Genomic DNA, 21,953 nt, shown 5'->3' with positions numbered 1-21,953 from the left:
TTTTTATAATATGTCATTATAAATGGATAATCGTTTATAGAATCTACAGTGTACAATGTTACTGTATAATCGCATATACTCTCTGATAATACTAACAATAATTATGTTAGGGATCAGTGGTAAACGGCAGAGCTGTGGCCAAAGTGAGTTGGCATGAATGAAGATATCAGATCATGGTTGTTTTTCCCGTCACATCTTGCGCTCATTACACTCGGTCAGAGAGACTGAGGGAGAAGGGAGAAGGACGCTGGTTCAGTGCACATCCTAAAAGAATGAGTCACAGTCCCTTCCTCACAGTGAGAACTACAGTTCATCAATTTAAAACCATCACGTCACGTTCTCAGATACTAAAAGCCAATGTAACTGGTACTGGGTGGGAAACTGAAAAAAAGCTGGATCGAAGCATCTTTAGCTTTAGTCGCTGATTTTACTTTTAACTTGTCATTCAAATATCAAAGAAAAAAAGATAATGTGTGTTCAAATGCTGGATTATGGTTGAGTGTTTGCCTTGTTTTCTGTTTTGGTTGGCTTAAATCACATGGGTAAACTTTTTCATTGGTGTGTGACCTACGGCTGCACGGGCTGTAAATGTTTTAATAGTGTGTTTATCAGATCTGTAACATTAACATAATGGATTCATTGTTTATACCGTATCTGAAGCCAAAAAAATTCACAAAAGTTTTCAGTGTCTCAGATATTAGGATTTCCAGTTGTTCTCTACCGCAACGCTATCTTTGTATTCCAGACCACATGACGCGGTTTGAAGACACTTGAAATCTGATAACTATGTGCAAATTGCTGTTCTTTCACTCAACTTCACAAAGTGTTCTTCAGTCATTAAAATGGAACAAAAGTGGTACTTCTGACTAAAGAAACTTTCGCAAGCTTGCAGCGTTTCAGTTAATTAGCTACAGTTGACTACATTTGCGAGGAACATGACCGGTTGACTAAACTTTAAGTGAACTTTTTTTCTCCTCCAGCTTGTTAAGACATTAGCTGTGCGAGTTATCATTAAAAGTGTGAATCTTGTAATTTGGAAATTGCAGACTTTCAAAAGCCTGAATAAACTTCAGTATTTCTGTAAGCGAAAATAATAATAATAACCCTAAACATACCACAATTTAAGCCTAATTAAGGGTTATATAAGTACATCAAATCTCTTTTAATGTTCCAATTTGAATTAGTATCTTTGTTCTGAAGCTAGTTAAGGATTATAGCACTTAATATGTGAGCGGCTGAGTCAGGTGAAGTTATTCTTCTGTGCTAAGAGGTTAGGCTGTAGCTTTGGTGGCTCTGAGCTTTGGCTCCAAGGTTAAGTGGCCTTGAAGCTAAAGAAACACTGTTCAGCAGTCACCTCCCATTAAGTAACAAAACACCCGACAAAGAAACTGCAGCACAAATCCCCTGCTCGGCCCGTTTGTTGTTCTCTATGAATAAATGAGCCCTAACACAACGACTGCACATTTCTCTTTGTGTGTAGCTCAGTGCAGCTCTGCACCACAGAGTAAATAAAAGATTGAAAACATGCCGACTGTTGGGAATAGCGCCAAAGGAGCCCAACACAGTCTGATCGCATTCGCAATGTGCAAGCAGCAAGGCAGCGATTATATCAGCAACAAAATCAAAAGCTACACTGCACTGAGACCTAGAGCATTACTGCTGTTAACCCTTTGAGCCTTTCTACTTAAAATCCAGCTAAAGGTCGACAGCAACAATAAACAACAAAGCAAGCAAAAGACATTAGACGCCCAATTTGTTTCATCAAACTGGGACCAACAAAATCACTTCTCGGATTGTGAATTGCTGTGTTACAACCACAGCAACACAGTAATTCAAACTTCCTGTTTGTCAACCATCACATCGATCCATTTATATGAATGGATGGTGCACTGACTTTCTCGGAACAAATAAACAGGACTCACGGAAAGCTAATGCTGAGCCAGAAGAATCAGACCTGAAACAATCAATATTGTACTGTACAGTTAAATTCTATTTATGTGTCTGGAGCAACAATGTTAGAAGAAATCAAATGCAAATATGACAATTAAAATATGACATATATTACTAGAAATCACGAGGATGAGTCAGCTGCTTTTCAGAATCCAGACATCCACTGCAGAAGGAGGTCTAGCTAACAGAAGTTTTTGGCACAGACGAGATAACCAGCTGGTGACAGCAGCATGTGAGCTGTGTGGGCACGGCAGCACTACGACTGGCAATTAGTCAAAGTCGGTTATTATCAAATGCATAAAAAAAAATAAAATAAAAAAAACTAGATTAGAAAACTGTTTTGGAAAACCAAATATGCTGGGATAGAAAATAATATTCTCCAGATTCATTTTTTTTAAATTTGTCTACTAAATTACTAGTATAACAAAATACTTACGCAGATATTTCAATGCAGAAACTCTATACTGCTAGCAAGCTGACCAAAAAACAGGTCCAAGTGGATTTTATGGGAACAATGATTTTTATTTTGATGCCACCAAAATGTACATTTGCCGTTTAGGCCTCCCCTTTAATGCTCTTAATGTTTCTAATGTGTGATGGATCTGAGCTGTGTCCAGGTCAGTTCAGCACTCAGCCTGCTCCGCAATGGAGTTGTGTTTTTGTAATGAATGACATCATCTTCCTAGGCCTTTCCTGAAAAAGAAACCACACAATTGGCAGAATAAGCTGCTCGGAAAACCTATATTGTTGAAGTCCTTCAAGTGCAAGCCTCTCAGTTTGGCAAATATCTCGAACCAGCTCTGGGCACTTCATTGGTTACCAAGACATATTCACCCAAAATAGACTATAAAAAACAAAACAAAACAAAAAAACCCAAACACTTGATACTTCTACTGACTTTCTACCAACAAAAGCATAACTCACATTTAAAGTCACATGCCTCTCTTTTATGATGTCCATGATTTTGTTTAGCAATAATGGCGCCTCCACAGATGTATAAAGATGCCATGTGCACTAATGCACCTCCATAACTTATCAATACTGACTTTTGAACATTGATGACGCGCTTGCATATACTCCCCACTTCTGTGTTTTTTCTCTGGAAGCTCTGGGTTCCTTCTCATTCATAAAACAACACACAACATCAAACTGTTGCACAACTCTTAATCACAAGATCAAGTAAAGAAGTAAAAGTCAGATTTTTACCAGTCAGATTTGCTAAATACTAGGAATCTTATTTTCATTGGCATTTTGTCACATTTTCATGAGAAACGGGAAGTGTTACTTCTGATTGGATCCATTCCAAACTCGTCCCGCATTTCTACAACACTTAATTAGTTCTGTTTGGATCTCATCTCTCCAGAACATGTTGGCCTTGACAAGTCTTGATACATTACATTATATTTTTTGTCCTTGTGCATTAGTTTTTATTTAGTTATCCTCTTGTTTGAGTTAGGGAAAAAAAATGGTTGTTGACAGAAACTATGAATAACATATCATTATCTAATTTGTTATACTTTTTTCCCCATTGCACAACCTTTTTGGTCTATTGTTTCACTTCCCCACCTTTTTTCAAAACGTGCTGCTTCAGCTGTCCGATACACAAAGTGCAGAACCTTAGAGCTGACCTGGAACAAATCTGTGAAAACATTTCTGAAAAAACATCCAAAATTCTGTTTGTTTTGGAAGCAGCACTTTAGCCTGCCGCTAATAGCATAAAAACTGATGAAGAAGAATGCAAGTGGCATGTCTACTTTAAGATGAAGGGTCAATAACTGGAAAGATGAAGACCAAATCAAGTTAAATCAGTATGGATCACTGTATCAACATAAAAACAGATTTAAAAAAATCTAGACAAAAGCATGGCTTTCTCTTGTGAAGACTACCGTTTTGTTCCCAAAGTCACAGATATGTTTAAACAACCTTTGCTGTTTACACATTATGATTTCATATTATTTGCTCTCTAAGACAGTAATGGAAGGATAACAAGCCTGAGCAAGCCCGAATGTCAAACTGGCTCAACAGCCACAAGTTTCACTTTAGATCTCAAGAATTGGCCTGAAGCAGAATCTAGACATAACACAGCAGCAACTTATCAAATACAAATCTTCAACGATGCCTTAAAAACATGTGGAATGTGATTCCTTTAGAACTGGAACTGGCTTTTCTACTGTCCATGTCAAAATATGCCCCAACATCATTGGAGTTGTCCATCATATTCTGGTTCAGTTCTTTCTTGGGGGGGTGTCACATAACAAATGAACCACCCAGTTTTTCTTTAAAACTTAAAACTGGGAAATGTGCTCTGAGAAAAGGCAGAAACTTCACCTCTCCCTCTGGCTTTCTCTTTTGTCTGACCCCACCTTTTGTTGTGGACAAAGAGAGAGGATTTTGTGGTGCTCCCCCACAGATCACATCAGAATCCCCCGAACTATACGATCCCATGCATATTCCTACAACACCAACAGCACAAAAGCTTATAAGGGCCCAGAACTGTTCTTACAGTGGCACCCAACAGCCAACTATCAATCAAATGCTCCAATTAAATATTCAAAACAACCAGATGGCCTCATAGACAAACATTTACAAGTACAGCTGGCATGAATAGAAAATGGTATCATTACAACAGCTTAGCCAAATCATTGTACTATACATCAATTGCAGTTTTGTAAAAGGAAAAAAAAAAGCCCGATAATGCATGTCACAAAGATAAATATTACTACCAGTGTTTTCTCTAGTGTGACAAATCTGCCAACAGCAATGACAGCTTAAATCGCCTTCACAGCAAATCAAATTACAGGCAGATTACTGTATCTTCTCTCAGATGGCTTCCTAAATGAGGCTGTTACACACACAATGAGTTTAGCTGAAAGAAATGTGCCATTTTTCTGGTGGTTCCAAGGGGCACGGTAAATGGTGCCTCAAGCCCATACAGTGATTTGGGTCATGATCTGATTTAAGATGGATAATGTATAGTGCATGCTACCATTGTGTTATTGCCCTGTGCAAACTATACATTCTAAAAAACTCAATTTTTCGTGAAGCTGAGCTATAATTTTTTTTTTTTTTTTATTTAAGAAATGGGAGTATTTTGTCAGCTCACAAAGGACGTCTTAGTCCCATAGTTTCTCAAAAACATAACATAACAGCGATTTTGACAAAACTGGGCATGCTGATCTGGCATCGGCCTGATCCTGTCTCAAAAAGTTTTACTAGATAATCAGCAACACTGCACTGCTTTACAGGCAGAACTATTTGTTCTACAGTTTAACAACAGGAGCAGCTAGCAAAAGAGCTATGCTCAAGTTTTGCTACAGCGTGAAACCTACGTTGTGACCTATGACATAACCACAAAACCCTCTGAACTCTATGCTGTAACCTGACGCGCTCCTATAGAGAACCGTGATTACACGTCAGGTCAGCACAGCCCTCAACTATTGTGATTAGCCTGTTCAGCACCGTCGATTCTTCCTATTCAATTCTGGCTAGTTTTTTGCCAGTTTTTTTTTAATTATCAGTAAGAGAATAACAATCATCACCTCAGTATAAAGAACAGTAATCGTAGTATCAATATAAGGGCTTACAAATGTTAGCAGATTCCTGCAGGCAGATAACTAAAACTATCGGAATAGAAGAGATCGTAAAAAAAATAAGTACAACAGGAATAGACAAATACAAATAGACACAAGAATGAAAAAACATATTAATCTTGGCATTAAAAAAAAAAAAAAAAGTCTATCGACTGGCACCACTTGGAACAACCACAGTAATTAAACAAGCTGTGCACTACACATCAGCATAGGTGTGGGCAACATCATATCATGTAACGAGCCTATGATCTATGGCATTATGAGTTAGAATATTCAACTGGAACAATCCCCAAAAACTTCCAACTTGAAAATTCAAAGACACCCTACCAACACGGACATCACCATCCAAGATGGAAGCAGTGCTTGCAAACAGCAGTAATACTGCTAAACCTGTAATCTGAACTATATTTTTATTGTGTACTGATTAGTCGTTAAAGAGAATGCAATCATAGTACAATTAGAATTAAGCATGTCCTATTGAGAAATGTTACAATTACATTAGATTATTTTTAAATTTTCAAATTCAAACGTTCGTGAGTCATTATTTTAATTTGCTGTGGGACGAGACAACAGGGTGACATTCACAGGTGAGCAGACTTGAGGAGGTGAGGTAGTGGAGCCTGGTGCAGGAGGTTTGCCCACAAGAAGTGGAGATAAGAGTTATTGAAACAATCGTTGGCACACTAGTCGACTACCAAAATAATCATTAGTTGCAGTCCTAGTTTGCATTAGCAAAAGCTGTTGTGATTACTTGCCAAACTTCCTGTAGATTTGTAACCTATAAATTCCTTTTAGGTAAGAACTGGAAATTATTTCAGTTGGACCAGGAAGGGCATCAAGCGTAAAGAAAAAAAAAAATTGCCAAATCAAACATACAGAGTTGCCTGCTGAGGTGATCCTTTGTGAATAAGCGAGCAGTTAAAAGTAGCTTCTTTTATAGACTGTATCCAGACAAGTTATTTTGACAAGCGTCACTTGTTGGCAGATGATAGCTGTGGTGGTCTCGCCTATCATTAAATGTTGTCTGAAATAAACTACCCACTAATGTTGCCAAACAGCGCCACAAAGGGTGGCCCCACATCCGCTGGTGCGTGCCAGGCTTTGTTGTTGTTCCAGCTGGTCGTGTTGTTTTTAAACCACCACCTCAGCGATAGCGCAGAACCTCTGATTTCCAGAGAAGATCAGACTTTCCGGAGAATTCTTTAAAGGAAAAAAAAAACAAATTCTGATTTTCTTTGCTTGTCTTTTTTGACATTTTCTTCTCCTAGACCAGCACTTATGCTGTATAGAAGTCTGAGTGGCGACACCCATCACTCAGAAGAACACTATACAGTGAGTATGGCACACCCTCAGCGGCTGTATACGTGGTGACTGAGCTGTGGTGTCATCACAGCTTGCGTCAAACATGATCAATAAAGTGACCTTAATAATGTTGATGCATTATAAATCATGTTCGAGGATTTTTTGTGAGTTATTTTGTGGTCTCTTTGATTTCTTTAGTAAAGTACATATATTAAAAAAACCCAAAAAAACTGAAGCACTGATTTGGACATTGATTACCATGGCAGTGCTTGAAGCTTTGATGCACTTAGGTCAACAACATTAATTGAATGGTATTTTTTTTTTTATATTTACCATAACCCTTCACGTTCATTAAATTTTATTGATCTTCCTTCAGATCAAACGGACCATTTACAGAAATGAAAAATATGTTAATTTAGAAAACAAATGGTGCAATAATAAAGAACGACAATACTGATTAGTTGCATTGCACTTCAAACAACCACCACTGTGTGGAATAACAGAAGAAAAGGAAATATACTTATCCAGATACTCCCACGCATATTTATGAATAACTTTACTCCCAGCGACTGGTATGTGTTCAAACAAATGCTGGCAATAGACTGTATCCAGGGACATGCGACATGCAATGCTATGTGCCAGACTACCAGTGATGCTGATGCAGATTAAGGAGACACAGGCTGCTGCTTCCCAGAGGGGAAAATACAACAATGAAGCTGCACTACAGGCGGGAAGCTATTTGCTGCAGCTGGCATGCATCAACATTCAAATTAAGAAAAATTCCAGCATTACAAACTGTTAGCCTTATACTTGTTATAATGGCACGAGTCAGCGAGCTACCACACAAGAGATAACCAGTTATACAGTCAGTATAGCAATTTGATGCAGATATCAGGCAGAAACTGTAAGCAGAGTAACTAAGCAAAAACAGGGAAAAGAAAACGTCATGCTAAATCTCAGATCTGTCAAACGAAAAGAAAACAAACTCAATCCTAATGGACAAACTGGTTTTAATTATTTGAGGGCTTTTTAAAAAAAAAAAAAAAAAGAAACAAAACAAATTCCAGCATGTCTGCTCTCGGAAAAATGGTTCAGTACAGCTCTGTATAAATACGATATTCATGCATTATGTCCTGTGAGATGAAGCTCCTTACTCTGGCTACTGAGGTGACAGATCGCGAATGACGCAACTTTGGAGAAGACTTTGACCCTTACACAACTGCCTTTCGCAAACTTTGCAGTCACTTGGGACATTTCTGTGACGCAGACTGGGCTTGTAGGGTGTATACCAGAGACCGGAGCTCAACAGAGGATGTATTTTTTCAGAGTGTAAGACTTTGTATATTAAGTCAGAATATGTAAGCCAGAATAGAGTGTAAGTCTATATAAAAAAAAAACACTCAAGTACGGAAAGCTATCAGCAAAGGTTTTCATCGTTCAGTCTCTGTTTCTGACAGCTTTTAAGGCAAAGTATTCTGGTAGCTTACAGGCTTATCAACATTGTATAAACCAGGTTTCTTCTAACTGGTTCCAATCTGGTTGGACCACAACTGTTTGCATTGGTAGTGATTGAGATTGCTATAATGGGTAACTATAAAATGACTGCAGTGTAATCCCACTAGACAACTGTCCATGTCAGACTAAAAGTGCTGTGTTTGTCACTGAAAGGCTCAGATGGTAGCTGTAAATGCCTGAATAATACTTGATGTTATCTTGCAGTGATAACATATGTACTGCTTCCAGGTCAGCAAACTCATTTCAGCTATAACATAACTTTTGTCTGTGAAATTGTAGGCAGATTATTTAATTTAATGGTCTGTCAAAGACAAGACATGTAATGTGTGGAGTAACCAAGGTAGCTGTTTGGGACCAATATTATTTTGTCTTTTTATTAATGATCTTATTAAAATAGGCTCAGATTGCTATATATGCTGATGACTCAAGAGTTATTTATGGCGTCAACCGATAAGTTAAAGGAAACACGTAATGAGGAGTTGAAGGCTGTAGAAGATTGTGTGACAGATAATAAACTGGTGTTAAATGTTACCACCTGAGTGTTAAGAATGTTCCTATCGAAGAAAACAAAACTATTTGATATAATGGTGGATTGTAAATTAACATAGTCTGATAATAATGTAAGTAAAACAGGTGGAGGTTTGTCAGTCATTAGAAGAGCTTTAAAATGAATGACACGAGGTTATAAAATGCATTAGTGTGATCTGTTCCAGTGCTTCAACAAAAGGAATAAATAAGTTACAAATAGCTCAAAATGAATCTGCATGATGTGCACGGCAATGTTCTCACAAGTTAAATCAGTTTAAATATCTGTTAAAGCAGTATTAACAAATGGATAATGAAGACAGCTGATGGACACAGGATGTAAATATACTGTGTGAATGTGAACGCAAACTTAAAGCCCTGATCTTGGAACCAAAGCAATAGATATAAGTTAGTTGTTTAAATTAAAATGTTCTTTTTATACAAAGAACGTGCTTATTTTGTTTGAATGTTGCGATTGTTGGATTATGTGTGTAGGGACCCCAGGATAAATAGCTAAGCTAAAAATAGCTAACCTGAGGCTGATCTAATGGATCTAATGCTGCTAATGGAGATCGTGGTTAAACAAACTGGTCATAACTCAGGAAGGACACTTATTTATTCATTTTAAATAAAAAAAAAGGCATTAATGTTTGCAAATGTCATCTGACAACAATAACATGGAAGTGACCAGAGAGTGAAACTTGGCACAGAGCAGTACTGACCACTATTTCACAACTTATAGAGACAAATATAGACTGAAGCCCTATTTGGAACATTGCATAAAGAAAAATCTTTGTATTGAAATACTCAAATACCTGGAGATTATTAGAGCAGGTACAATTACAGAGAGAAGCATGTTTATACTCTATATCCAAGAATAGATGAAAATGTGCATCAATTTCCTAATGGTTATGTGATCCAGGTAGTGGATTAACCCTATCAGCTGGAAATCCTTAAACATGAGTTGTTTTTGAACTTTTTGGACACTGAAAACAAAAATCGAAAAAAACTGAGTCATAGTGGTGCAAATGAGACAAATGCAGAAAAAAACCTCACATCTGAAAAGTTTGAAAACCAGCAATCGTTCAGTAATTTTTTTATAGATTCTTCAGATGAATTCATCAATCACTCCAGCCTTGCTTATTTGTTTTTCATTGATCTTTTCAGCACCATAAAAAAGTTATTAATGAGCATGTGCAATATGCATAAGTAAACATTATTTCTACAGCCAAACTGCTCATTCTGATAAAGATAAAGCCATTGCATAATATTAAAGTTAATCGCCTTGGTTTTTAACGCCAGCCACAAGCACTGAGCAATGAAAATATACAAGGGCCTGAAAACCCATTACTAAAGCATAACGCAGTAATTGCCCTGGCACACTCTCTGAGGCCCAGCTCGGTCTTATCTTCAGGGCAGCCTGCCATCTCTGCCAATCACAGCAAGAGGAGGGGACTGTCGGGGAGCTAGGAGATGAACTTCCTTCCGAATCCATTCATGCCGTCGAGGCCACCTGCTGTGCCCGTCAAAGGCTAGAGTGAGGCTGGGAAAGAGAAAGAGCCATCTTCAAGCTATTAAAAAGAAGAGCTCTTCTTGTTCCCTCTGCCCACGGTGAATTCTCCTCTTTTATTTTTTTATTTTTCACCAAAAATCCAAACATTTGTTCAGATTGCCAACATGTGTGGAGTTGCCTTACGACTTCAGCCTTTCCACTTGTGGCACAAAAGACTGGAGGCTTCTAATCAGCAAACTTTAATGACAGTGTAGAGTCTCATTCGTGCCATGAGGACACTCAAAGAGTATGCAAGGATCCTTCAACCCAGTTAAAATTCAAGCTCCTGGACCGCAGCCAACACCACCTGTTAGTGCTCCTCACTCCTCTACCAACTGCCCTCTCCATTCCAGCTGTGTGTGTATATGTGTGTGTTTGTGTCTGTGTGAGAAGGAGACACAACTGTCCAGCCAACTGGGGCTGTACTAACAGAGGGATTACCGTGACACCAGAGTATATAAGCACACCGACAGACACATGCAGAGTCAGGGGCAGTAAATGTTAGGATACATACACAATCCAACACAGCAGCATGCCTGAAAATCTTACACACGTGTGTATAAGTCTGAGGAACAGAGCTGCACTATCACAATAAAAGCACGCAAGAGCAAAGTTGGCATCAAAACACTGGCCATTTAGAAAAATCTGATGAGTGCCTTGCATTAAAAGGCCTATCACAGCTGAGGCCTAAAACAGCTGATGCATGTGTGGAGAGGGAGACTGGGTGAGGCACAGAGATAGGGACAGGGTGGTAAACTTTTATTGTATGAAAAGAACCAAAATATATAGTTGAAATAAAGATTTCCAAGATGTAAATGAATAAATAATACCTCTCATCATAGCTACAACTCTGCTCTCGTCTTGTCCCAGGACGGTTTTGGAGCCTTTCCAAACAGCTGTCCTCTCCAACACAGGACCGACCCCCCCACCCCACCGGGGTCTTAAACGCGGATTAATAATGAAACATGCTTTTACGACAATGTAACACAGCGAGGAAACTACTCTGGTCCCTTCCCAACTTTCTCCAAGTGTCACAAACACAACGAGGCCCTGCTGAATCGACTTCCAACGTAAAATGTGAGTTGTTGGCGAGCGTTTCTTACCTCAAAAGCGACCGTAGCAGTGTGGTGGGTCGGCTACATGCGTCCTGTGAGCCTTTTTCCCCCCCAGCGTTTTCAATTTCACGTCGACAACCTTAAGTGGAAACGGGCGACACGAGCAGACTCTACTAACGTGGAATCTCAGTCTTCCGTCTGTCCCATACCGATTAACTACTTCACGAGCACTGAGCCCTTCACTGGGATCCTTTTTTTAAATTAAAATTCCCTCAAAGCGAGGACACGCCGCCAGCTGACAAAGACTACTTAATATGGCGGTGGAGGCGCTGAGCAAAGCAGTTTAAAATATCAGAAATCACCGCCTGCCGATAGGTCAGGGTTGCCACGAAAGACACACAACAATAGCCGGACTAGGACCGAGGAACAGACGAGGCCAAAGAAGGAATCATGCTGCCTTCACTTGCTCAGATTAGACTCGAACATCGGCAAATCCTAACTTCAAACGCCAATCCGACCTCCAGTTTGAGAGGCAGCATAATATAAATATCCATTCTTATCCAGTGTTACTACATATATAATAGCACGGTTTGTTTGTGTGTGTATACTATAATGAGGATTGAAGACGCTTATGTTATAACAATAATTATTATTATTATTATTAATCTGATCATTATTTTTCTGAATGTTTGGCCTTTGTTTCTTTAAAAATGCGATATCACCAAATTGCTTCTTCTAATTGTCAGACTGTACGAAACCCAAAGAATTTTAGCTTGCTCACAGAAGTACAGCAAATAACCACACCGAGGATAACTGGAAAGTAATTACTTTTGTCTGTCAGCCCTCATGTGTAACGGATATCTTACTCCGTGGTATATTTTGTACTGCAACAAGATAAAGAGTCTTTTAATCTGAATAATTCAATTATTTGGTCATTAAAAAAGACAAATCAAACTTTTATCTAGCCCACGCCTGGTCATGTCGACGTTTTGTTATTTCCGATAGAACTTGAAGGTATCATTGTGTCCTATTGAACGGTTTTCCCGTGTGCCCAATATGGCCGACATCCCTGTAAAGGAGAAAGCCCACCATCTGCCCGGACAGCTAAAGCGTTTTCAGTTATGCTCTCCAACAATCTCCATTCATTCTTTTTTTTTAAGACGTATTATTTGGCCATAAAAATAAAGCGCAGTCGCATCGTGGTGTTCACCTCTGAACTTTGTTCATATTGCGCAGGCATTTAGCGCCATCTGGGTTTTACAAACGGTTAAAAGAGGTGTGTTCACGCAGATACTTGAGTTAACAATAGGTGTAAAAGACTGCGTGTTTCAGCGAGGCTGTCTGCGAAGCACAGACTGGAAAATCATAGTGTGTAAAACACTTATTAAAATATTCATTGTTTCCATAAGATTTCTAAACTTACACAGAGGCGGTAGTTTAAAAAAATTATATTTAAAATAATTTCAAAATATTTAATGAGAAAAGGAAGGAGAGCGGGAGGCTAATGTTGGGCTTTCATCTTGAACACCTAACCAAACCAAAAGCTGACTACAGACACAGCGGGAGTGTGTCTGTAAAGGGATGAAACAATTTTCAAGTGATTTGCTGACCCCTACTGACTCTAACTACACAGTGCGCAGGCGCCACAGCATGTCCCCCAGATGCTTTTTTCCCTAGAAAGTGGCTCCCTCTGCAAAACACTTCGGATGCATACGAGCAAGGATTCTCAGAGTTTGCACGGTCACTGTTTGTCATCATGCAATGATTTCCACTGCTCGATATCTACATTTTGTTTTTTTCATCGGTCAGATTTAATATTATATTTTATTATCGGTTAGCCTTTAAAGTTAAATAATTCAATTCCATTTAATTCAATTTGATCTATATAGCATCAAATCACGACAACGGTCATTTCAAAGCACGTTATATTTTAAGGTAAAGACCTTACAGCAATACAGAGAAAACTCCACCATCCACCAATCAGACCCCCCCCCCCCCAAATGGAGCAAGCGCTTAGCGACAGTGGGAGGGAAAAACTCCCTTTTAACAGGGAGAAAGCTCGGGCAGAACCAGGTTCCGAAAGGGGCAGCCATCTGTCGTCACCAGCTGTGGGTGAGGGGACAGACAGGACAAAAAAGAACAATATTTACAGTAAACATCCATGCTCACATTAAATATCATGCGAACCAGTTATTGGGGTGGAAATAAACACAACTGTTGCTCAAACACGTTGGTTAAATTCCATTCAGGGCAGCGGATGTGCAATTAATTTTCCCTAAGGGTCACATAAGAAACTGGGACTGTGGAGGAGGGCTGCAGCAATAAGCTACACTCAGTTCTGCTCAGTCTTAATTTGATCTCTTTATGAGCTTATTGGTGGTGCCCTCCATTAATTGCTGACCTCCTGATTCAGGGGTATCAGCCAATGGGCCGTGCATAGCTTGCAAGGAGATGCAAGATTAATAGCATTTCAAAATGTCCTTAAGAAAGCCTTCCTCTTATTTTTGTAATAAGGTCATTATATGGGGGAGTAGCATTTGCACTAGTGGCAGCTATAGTCCAAATAACCTGATTAGGAAGTTTGAAGCTGTTGTGGAGAGGCCACTGAGCAATATACCATTATCCATCATAGATAATCCTGACCACCCCACCTCACCCTTCTTCTTCTTTTTATTATTATTATTATTATTATTATTATTATTATTATTATTATTATTATTATTATTATTATTATTATTATTATTATTATAGCAGTAGTATTGTAGTAGTAGTTCAGTACTGCCCCAATTCCAAAAAAGGTGGATATTGTGAATAAAACGAGAATGCAATCATTTGCAAGTCATTTGCAAATCTCATATACCTATATTTTATTGACCATAGAAAACTGAGCTGAGATGTTTTACTACTTCATGATAAATATTAGCTCATTTTTATTTCATGGCAGAAACACTATTTAAAACAGTTGGGACAGGGCAACAAAAAGTGGAACTAAAAAGAAACACGTGGAGCAACATTTTGCTACTAATTAGGTTGATTTACAAGAGGTTGGCAGTATGATCGGATATGAGCCGTGATTGGACAGGAAACGTGACCGGGTATAAAAAGAACCTCTTAGAAACAGAGTTTCTCAGAAGAAAGGACAGATGGAAGATCACCAGTTTTCAACAAAACTGTGTCTACAAATTGTGGAGCAATTTCAAGATAATGTTCTTCAATGTAAAAATTTGAAGATTGTGAATATCTATATATCTACAACAAATAACATAATCAAAACATGAGAATTTGAAGAAATCTCTGTGTGCAAGGGGTTGAGAATCAATATTAAATACCTGTTATTTTCAGAGAGACATAAAAACCTTTTGGGATTGGGTTAGGAAGGTAATCTAGTGCAAGAATCTATGAAATCAAACAAGCAAAGCTACCTGTGACCCCTTGTGAGTGAGGGAGCAGTCGAAAGTAGCATTTCTATGCAAAAAAGAAGCCGTATGCCGATGAAAATTAGCCTAAATCTGGCATATTTACATGATGAATTTAAGTTCTCATGTTAATAATAGACATGATCTCTTTAAATAAACATAAACATAAGCTTGTGCTACCGTCTTGTCCTTTGGACCAAAGCTAATTTAAAATGGACTGAGGCAAAAGTGGAAATCTGTTCTGTGTCCAGATGAACTGAAATGTAAAATTTGAACCTGTGTCTCTGATAGTATGGGGGTCCATTGTAATTGGCAGCTTTCACAGCTGGAAAGATCAGATGTGTGCTGCACATCAATGCTGAAAGGTATATGCAACTTTTAGAGCAACGTGTGCATCCAGATTACATGTTTTCCAGGGAAAGCCTTCAGTAAGAGAATGCTAAACCTGGCTCTATTAGAAAAGAATCCCGCGGAGACCCTTTCACCAACCGAAGAAATTAATGAAACAAATATGACAAAGACTGTTGAGTAACTAGAATCCTATAGCAGACAAGAATGGAACATTTCTCTCCCCAAAGACCAGCAACTGGTCTCCTCAGTTCACACTTGTCTACAGACTTTTTTTTTTAAAAAAAGAAGACGTGTTGCCATAGGGTGGTGTGTTTTCTATGGTCTTTTGCAAAATATGGCTTTTGAGATCACTGAATCATTGAATTCGGTTTTATTTACATTTGATAAAGCACATAAACTGTTATTATTACTGCATTGCATTACGTAATAGATAAACATGGACTGAAGGGAAATCTGAATTTGGGCACTTTAAATCTTCCACGGATAACAAATCGGACAGGAATCTGTAGAAAAGCTGTTGAACATATATCCCTTTTCCTTATCTATGATCTCTCTGTGGTGTTGTGTGTTTCTGATTTTGATGGCCGATGTTTAGCAACTCACAGAGGTTCCAGCTCGAAAAAAAGAGCCTGCAAGAGTTTGCAGGTACTTCAATTATGGGTCAGCCATATAGGGAAACTGGCCTTTATGAGCCTTCACTAAACTGTAGGTGCAGTGACATTCAAAGCCACGCTGGAGTAGCTCCATTTTACGCGTCTGTGTTTTAAATGCAAAATAACCCTCTCAGTTGTAATGTCATGCCGAAATCACACGAATTTTAAATGAAGCTCTCAGTTAAGCTGTTTCACTAACAAGGTGACACTTTATGAAGAAGAATTACTGGTGTGAGGATTTGCTCCACTTCTCCCTTCTTTCTTTCCTTCTGTGTGCTTCTGTGATGATGACTAAACCTCGGTAGACTGGCTCAGCGTGTTTGTCCTCTGTCCTCATGATGGCGCCGTTTGCTCAGGCTACGGAGCTGCATGCTACCTGCTGTACCCGGCCTAATATTAGCAGTCTGCTCCAGTTGAAACGCATGGGCTTTAAGTTGTTCTCTTCATATGAATCAAGGAGAGGTTCTAGATAGCCCCCCTCCCGCAGTGACTGGCTCTTTTCGTCATATTGCGTCAGCGTAAACAAAACGCTGACGTGAATGTCTCCGTCTCCCCTCTTTGGCAAACTCTTCAATTGGTTGGTGAGCTATATATCTGATTCAGTGGGGGTGCATAGTTAAACCTAAGCGTCTCCTGACCCCTCCATTTGGCGAATATTACCAGTCCCCACGAAAAATATTCAAGTTTGCTAGACCGGCCTCCGAACCTCCAAAATGAAAAGTCTCATGTATGGAGTAAAAAAGAATGCCAAGTTTTGCTCCAATCATCTGACTGCGGCATTAGAACAAACAATAAAGAGCAAATTGCTCAGAAGCTGCAGATACAGAGAGGTTCGACTTACTCTCCACGAGCTCGAAATTAGACGTCACCAGTCCACTATGGGTGGAGAGGATTAGGCCTTCTTCTCGGTTATTTGACACATGTTCTATATAAAAAGCATTGCATCGTCGTTTTTCGTTTAAACACATCAATCAGCAGATTGTAATGACATAGATAATTTGAGAACAATGCTGGGAAAACGTGAATCGTTTATTCGGCCACGCAGACTCTCCGAACCAGCATCCTGCGTCACCAGCCGTTGTTCAAATCCGATTATGTGCCTCGTTTATTTCAACAATCCAGAGGTTAGGTTTAGACCTTAGCGTTCTCATTGCACGGCCATTAAAGCCACCCCTCGACATCCAGTGAGCAATTATTGTAAACGATTAGAACAAAAAGAAAAGTGAATGTAAAGTCTGAAAGCCGCAATTTGAGACGAGTCATTTCAGCACTGGACAGCTCCTGACTCCCCAGGGGCCTTGGACTTGGTCATCGGAAGCCTGATCACCCTCCATCAAAACCATCAAGTCATTTGAAACCACCAGCACCACTTCCCAGATCAGAGATAATCACTAAAGCGTAATTAACCTATTGGTGACGTGAAAGTTTTATTTATTTATTTTATATTTTAAAAAAAGAAGAAAAAAAACAAACAAGAAAAGCAGTAGTGGTTAAGGCGTTGACGAACTGATCTGTATTGGGCGTCACATCAAAACTTGATGATTTCATGTATGCATTCACAAGCGTCTCTCTCTCTTTCTCTCTCTCTCTCTCTCTCTCTCTCTCTCTTTTTTTTTAAAAGAAGAAAGTTTGAAAGTAAACTTCCATCTTCGGAGGGAGGTGGGGGTGAGTCTGACGGATGCATCGATGAGGAAGGAACTGTACTATTATATTCCGGGAGGAAGACTTGATGACGTCTATAGCATCCTTAATGTGACTTATTGGAGGGAGGTGGAGGACGAGGAGGAGGAGGAGGAGGGGGGCAAGGCTTGCGATACATGGATAAAAATCCAAGGCAATCACAGCACAGGACAAAAGTTTAGAGCAACGATATGTAGACGCACAGACAGCGCGCTCTCCCACCGAGTTTTTGTTTGGCTTTGCGACCGATTGAGTCCTATTAATTGGGTATAAAAGTGAGATAGGCAGCACTGAGGGGAACATAAGGAGACGACGGAGGCGCTTCAGCCAGGGAAGAAGTGCCGTGAGAAAGATACCGTCTCTCTCTTTCTTTCTCTCTCACTCTCACACACACGCAGACACGCACTGCCACAACCGCGCCCGGTTCACAACCTACAGCACAGCCTCCTCTCTGCTTTCCTGCTATAGGTATGTGCTTTATCTGCGGACTGTCTTACAACTCGGAGAAATTCATGCTCCAGAGCGAGATAAAGTAATGGAAATTTTTCCCTTTTTGTGAACTGCGTGGAGATCTGCAATTTTTTAGCTACTTTGACGCTGAACATAGAGGATTTGGTGTCATTACCGCAGTGTAACTTTTACAAGATGAGGTGAATAAAACACAAAATATCCAGCTTTTTTTCCCCACCCCTCGTTTTTAATTATCCTTTTTTGGTATAAGCCAGTGGACGCTATCTTTGTCCAGTTAATTCAAACAGGTTCATGTTCGAACCAGCTTTTTAGTTTTATTAGTGGTGATAAAGTAGCACCGCCTTGTGATTTTGATACAACAAAGAAAAAGCCGCTTTATTGTCAGGTAACTGCTCTGTTTAATGTTGTGTCTGTTTCTCATTTCCTAACAGCATGGCCAGTTCGAGTAAAGCGACTTTAATCTTGCTCATCTACGGGATCTTTATGCACTACAGCGTCTTCTGCACACCTCTTGGACTAAGTTACCCCAAGATTAGGTAGGTTTCTGGTTTCTGGGTTGTTATCGTTGTCCTTTATGTTCTATTTGAAATGCTCCTCAGCAACACGTTTCATTTAATGTTGCTGTTACGTTTGCTGCAATCAACGAAAAAGAGGTTTGTTCACTTTATTTCAAATAAATGCGCGCAATTGCGCAGAAACTCCGTGCGCAAGTTTTAGAATCTCCCAGTTAAGCATGATAACAGAAGGACATGCAGGCTTTTAAACAATCAAATGCAAGGCTGTTGTGGAAAATGAGTATGGAAATTGCACAGGAGTATCTGTCCGGTGGGACGGTTCACGGAACTCCCCTTATTAAAAATGAGAATGCAGTCGATGCAATGGATAGCCCTCGGGATGACGGTGGACTGGCGTCACCAAGGAGAGGCGAGGCAAAACGAATAGGGGAGCTTTATCCATTTAAGATTTAGTCTTCTTCTTCTTTTTTCCTTCTTCGGGAAAAGCATATCCATTATTTGGGCGTGGTTCTCGTTGATCAAATTATAAATAAATAAATACATAAAAAAGGTATTTTCTGAATTCTTTTTAATATTTTTGAGCTCCACGCCTACACTAAATGTGATCATTTTCACACCCATTGTTTCGAGTTTTAAATAATTAATAAGGTTGGAGCCGGCAGCATCAAGTGGAATATATATATTAAAAAAAAACCGATTTCTTCCAGAAAGAAAAACATATTCAAAGAAAGAAAACAATACAGCAGGACGCATTTAATAAAATTCAAATCATTATTTTCGCCAAATTTAAATTATTCGTTTTCTGGCTTATTTTTCTTTCTTTCTTTACTCTAAAAAGCCTCTTTCCCCCCGTTTTCACCCTTTTCCATTGCATTTAACCGCCCGCTGTTTTTAAAGGCAGATGCAGACATTTGGCATCCTTTCACTCCTGCGTCCACACGTGTGCATTGATCAAAATTGTGATGAATGTTCTTTCTTTATGCAGACTTGAAAACGACGCATTCGATGAGGACGGGAATTCGTTATCCGACATGGGTTTTGATAGTGATCAGATTGCTATACGAAGCCCGCCATCCTTAAACGACGACGCATACACCCTATACTACCCACAGGAGAAGAGGTAAATGCGCCTTCGTTTCACAGCCAAAGCCTTGGGCTGGATTCCAATTTAATGACTTTGTTGCTGTTTGCTATAATGTTTGCTTGCTTTATTTTTCCCAGAGTTTCTCATGTTATTTGTCCTGTCTTATTTTCATACCGAGTAGCCTAAAATGTTGATTCCCTGCAGTTGATAATCAAGATTAAAAAAAAAAAAAAGAAGGTCGACAGATTCGTAAAGGATAGCCTTTAATTTCTTTCTTTCTTTCTTTCTTTCTTTCTTTCTTTCTTTCTTTCTTTCTTTCTTTCTTTCTTTCTTTCTTTCTTATTTATTTATTGCACTTGACGTGATATTGGACATGCGAGTGGGCGGGAACATTTTAGGCTACTTTTGATCATTTTGTCCGCGCTTTTTAATCTATATATATTTTTTTTGTTTTAATTTATTTATTTTTATTTTAGTCACTGACGATCTATGTGTTTTGGCGTTTTATCATCTCAGACCAGAAAGGCATGCTGAGGAAGAATTAGATAGAGCCTTGAGGGAGATCCTGGGTCAGTTAACAGCGAGACATTATCTGCATTCTCTGATGACAATTCGTGCAGGGTAAGGGCATTTCTTATTAGCGTTCACCTGCAGTCATCATTTTTATTTTATTTTTTTTATGTTTCTGCGCTGCTCAAGTTCAGGCTGCTGTGTCACTGTCTGTCATTTTACGTGCGTGTGTGGTTTATTTCTTCTTCTTAAAAAAATGCTACCCCTCTATATAATGTCTGGACATTTTCATTCCACCGTTTTGCTCCTATTTTGATGTGGCGTGACATTGCATCCACGATTTATGTTCTTTAAGAATAAGATACTGAAATACAGCGCTATTTGTAGCCCTTGTCTTACCTATCAATTGATTTTGCTTTTACAAACATTAATGGGTGGTGGTGGGAAAAATAAAGCAAGCGTCAGAATATGTAATGGGATGTAAATTAATATTTGATAACCTTTCCAAAACGCTTAAATCACTAAATCTTTCCTCACATATATATATTTTTAACGTAAAAAACAAAAAAATAAAAATAAAATAAAGGCCCATAAATGCATTATTAATGACTACTGGCCAGATGAAGAAATGATCAAAGTTGAAATGCCACATCAAAAAGAGCACAAACCAGTCAAGACCTCGCAGCTTTAACTAATGTCACTGTTGTTTTATTTATCTTCTGTATTTTTTCAGTGACGACAACAGCATGGAGGAAGAATCAGAGCCCTTATCCAAAAGACACTCAGATGGGATCTTCACTGACAGCTACAGTCGCTATAGAAAGCAGATGGCCGTGCAGAAATACCTGGCAGCGGTTCTGGGTAGAAGGTACAGACAGAGAGTTAGGAACAAAGGACGCCGGCTTGCCTATTTGTAGCGCTGTTAAGGCGCTCAAACTGCCCTCCTGTGTATATACATCCAGTCGTTAAATCGAAGTCATTCAGATATATCTGACCAACCAGTGGATTGCGCCTGTGTTCTTTCAACATGTATTTATGTATGAAGTAAAGCCATTAAAATGAATATTTTAATAATAATATCGTTTTTTTTTCTTTTTGTACAAAAGCACTTGATACCGCACAGTTATACTTTGTGGACCAATATTTTATTTTCATGTTTACGATGTTGAAAACAAAACAAAATGATAAAAAAAGAAGAAGAAGAAGAAGAAACCAGTAAAAAAAAAGAGATAATTGTGCACCTTCAACATTATGCGCTTGAAATCTTTAAAAGTCATCTACATATGCAGAAAATAAATAGATTTTAAAAAGACAATCAAAGTATTGAATGTTATACTTATTTTTGTAACCAACGTTCTATTTTTTTAGTGTTGTTTGTTTTCCAAACAGGCCCAAAGAAGCAGTGAGCATGCTATGTGAGGCATATCCGGCTTATCCTAAATGATAGATGTTGCCCTTGTCCACGCTTCTCCACGCTCCCTTAATGGGAGCTCTGTGGGTTTGTATAGCTTGCTGCCCCTCCAAGGGGAATTCAGACGGCTTTTGTTCCACAGCCTCTCATTTGATGGTTAACCGATTGACTTACACGTTCAGTCAATGTAAGTGCTGGTAAAAATTCAACCTTCTTTCCAATTTCATTGCAGGCTTTTGCAAGGGCACTGATGCCTTTACTAAATAGAAAGGAAGCACTCGAGTTGCTGTTAACAGTATGCAGAAAACACTGCTTGCTCACTCGCCTCGAGAGTCATTTACAGTGGGAGATAAATTATGCTCGATACGACTGT

The 21,953-nt window shown here is 39.0% G+C and overlaps 2 protein-coding genes across 5 annotated transcripts in view; one reads left to right on the top strand and one right to left on the bottom strand.

The window, feature by feature from the left end:
- yes1 (YES proto-oncogene 1, Src family tyrosine kinase) overlaps window positions 1-11,938 on the bottom strand; it is a 33,276-nt gene extending 21,338 nt beyond the window's left edge. Inside the window, exon 1 of the mRNA XM_005912433.2 lies at window positions 11,538-11,938. The gene's annotated coding sequence lies outside the window, so the exon portion shown is untranslated. The remainder of the gene's footprint in view (window positions 1-11,537) is intronic.
- A 5,769-nt stretch (window positions 11,939-17,707) lies between these two features.
- Window positions 17,708-21,481, top strand: adcyap1b (adenylate cyclase activating polypeptide 1b). 4 transcript variants are annotated; one of them, XM_014330900.2, is made up of 5 exons: window positions 18,064-18,239; window positions 18,492-18,596; window positions 19,561-19,695; window positions 20,176-20,280; window positions 20,903-21,481. In XM_014330900.2, the coding sequence occupies exons 1-5, from the start codon at window positions 18,235-18,237 to the stop codon at window positions 21,084-21,086; spliced, it is 534 nt and encodes a 177-aa protein (XP_014186386.1). In that variant the 5' UTR covers window positions 18,064-18,234; the 3' UTR covers window positions 21,087-21,481.
- The last annotated feature ends 472 nt before the right edge of the window (window positions 21,482-21,953 follow it).

The sequence above is a fragment of the Haplochromis burtoni genome, unplaced genomic scaffold, assembly GCF_018398535.1.
Source record: "Haplochromis burtoni strain Fernald_Lab_line unplaced genomic scaffold, NCSU_Asbu1 Contig_3, whole genome shotgun sequence".
Taxonomy (NCBI): Eukaryota; Metazoa; Chordata; class Actinopteri; order Cichliformes; family Cichlidae; genus Haplochromis; species Haplochromis burtoni.
The sequence above is the reverse complement of the archived record's forward strand: the minus strand, read 5'-3'. Positions and strand labels throughout refer to the sequence as shown.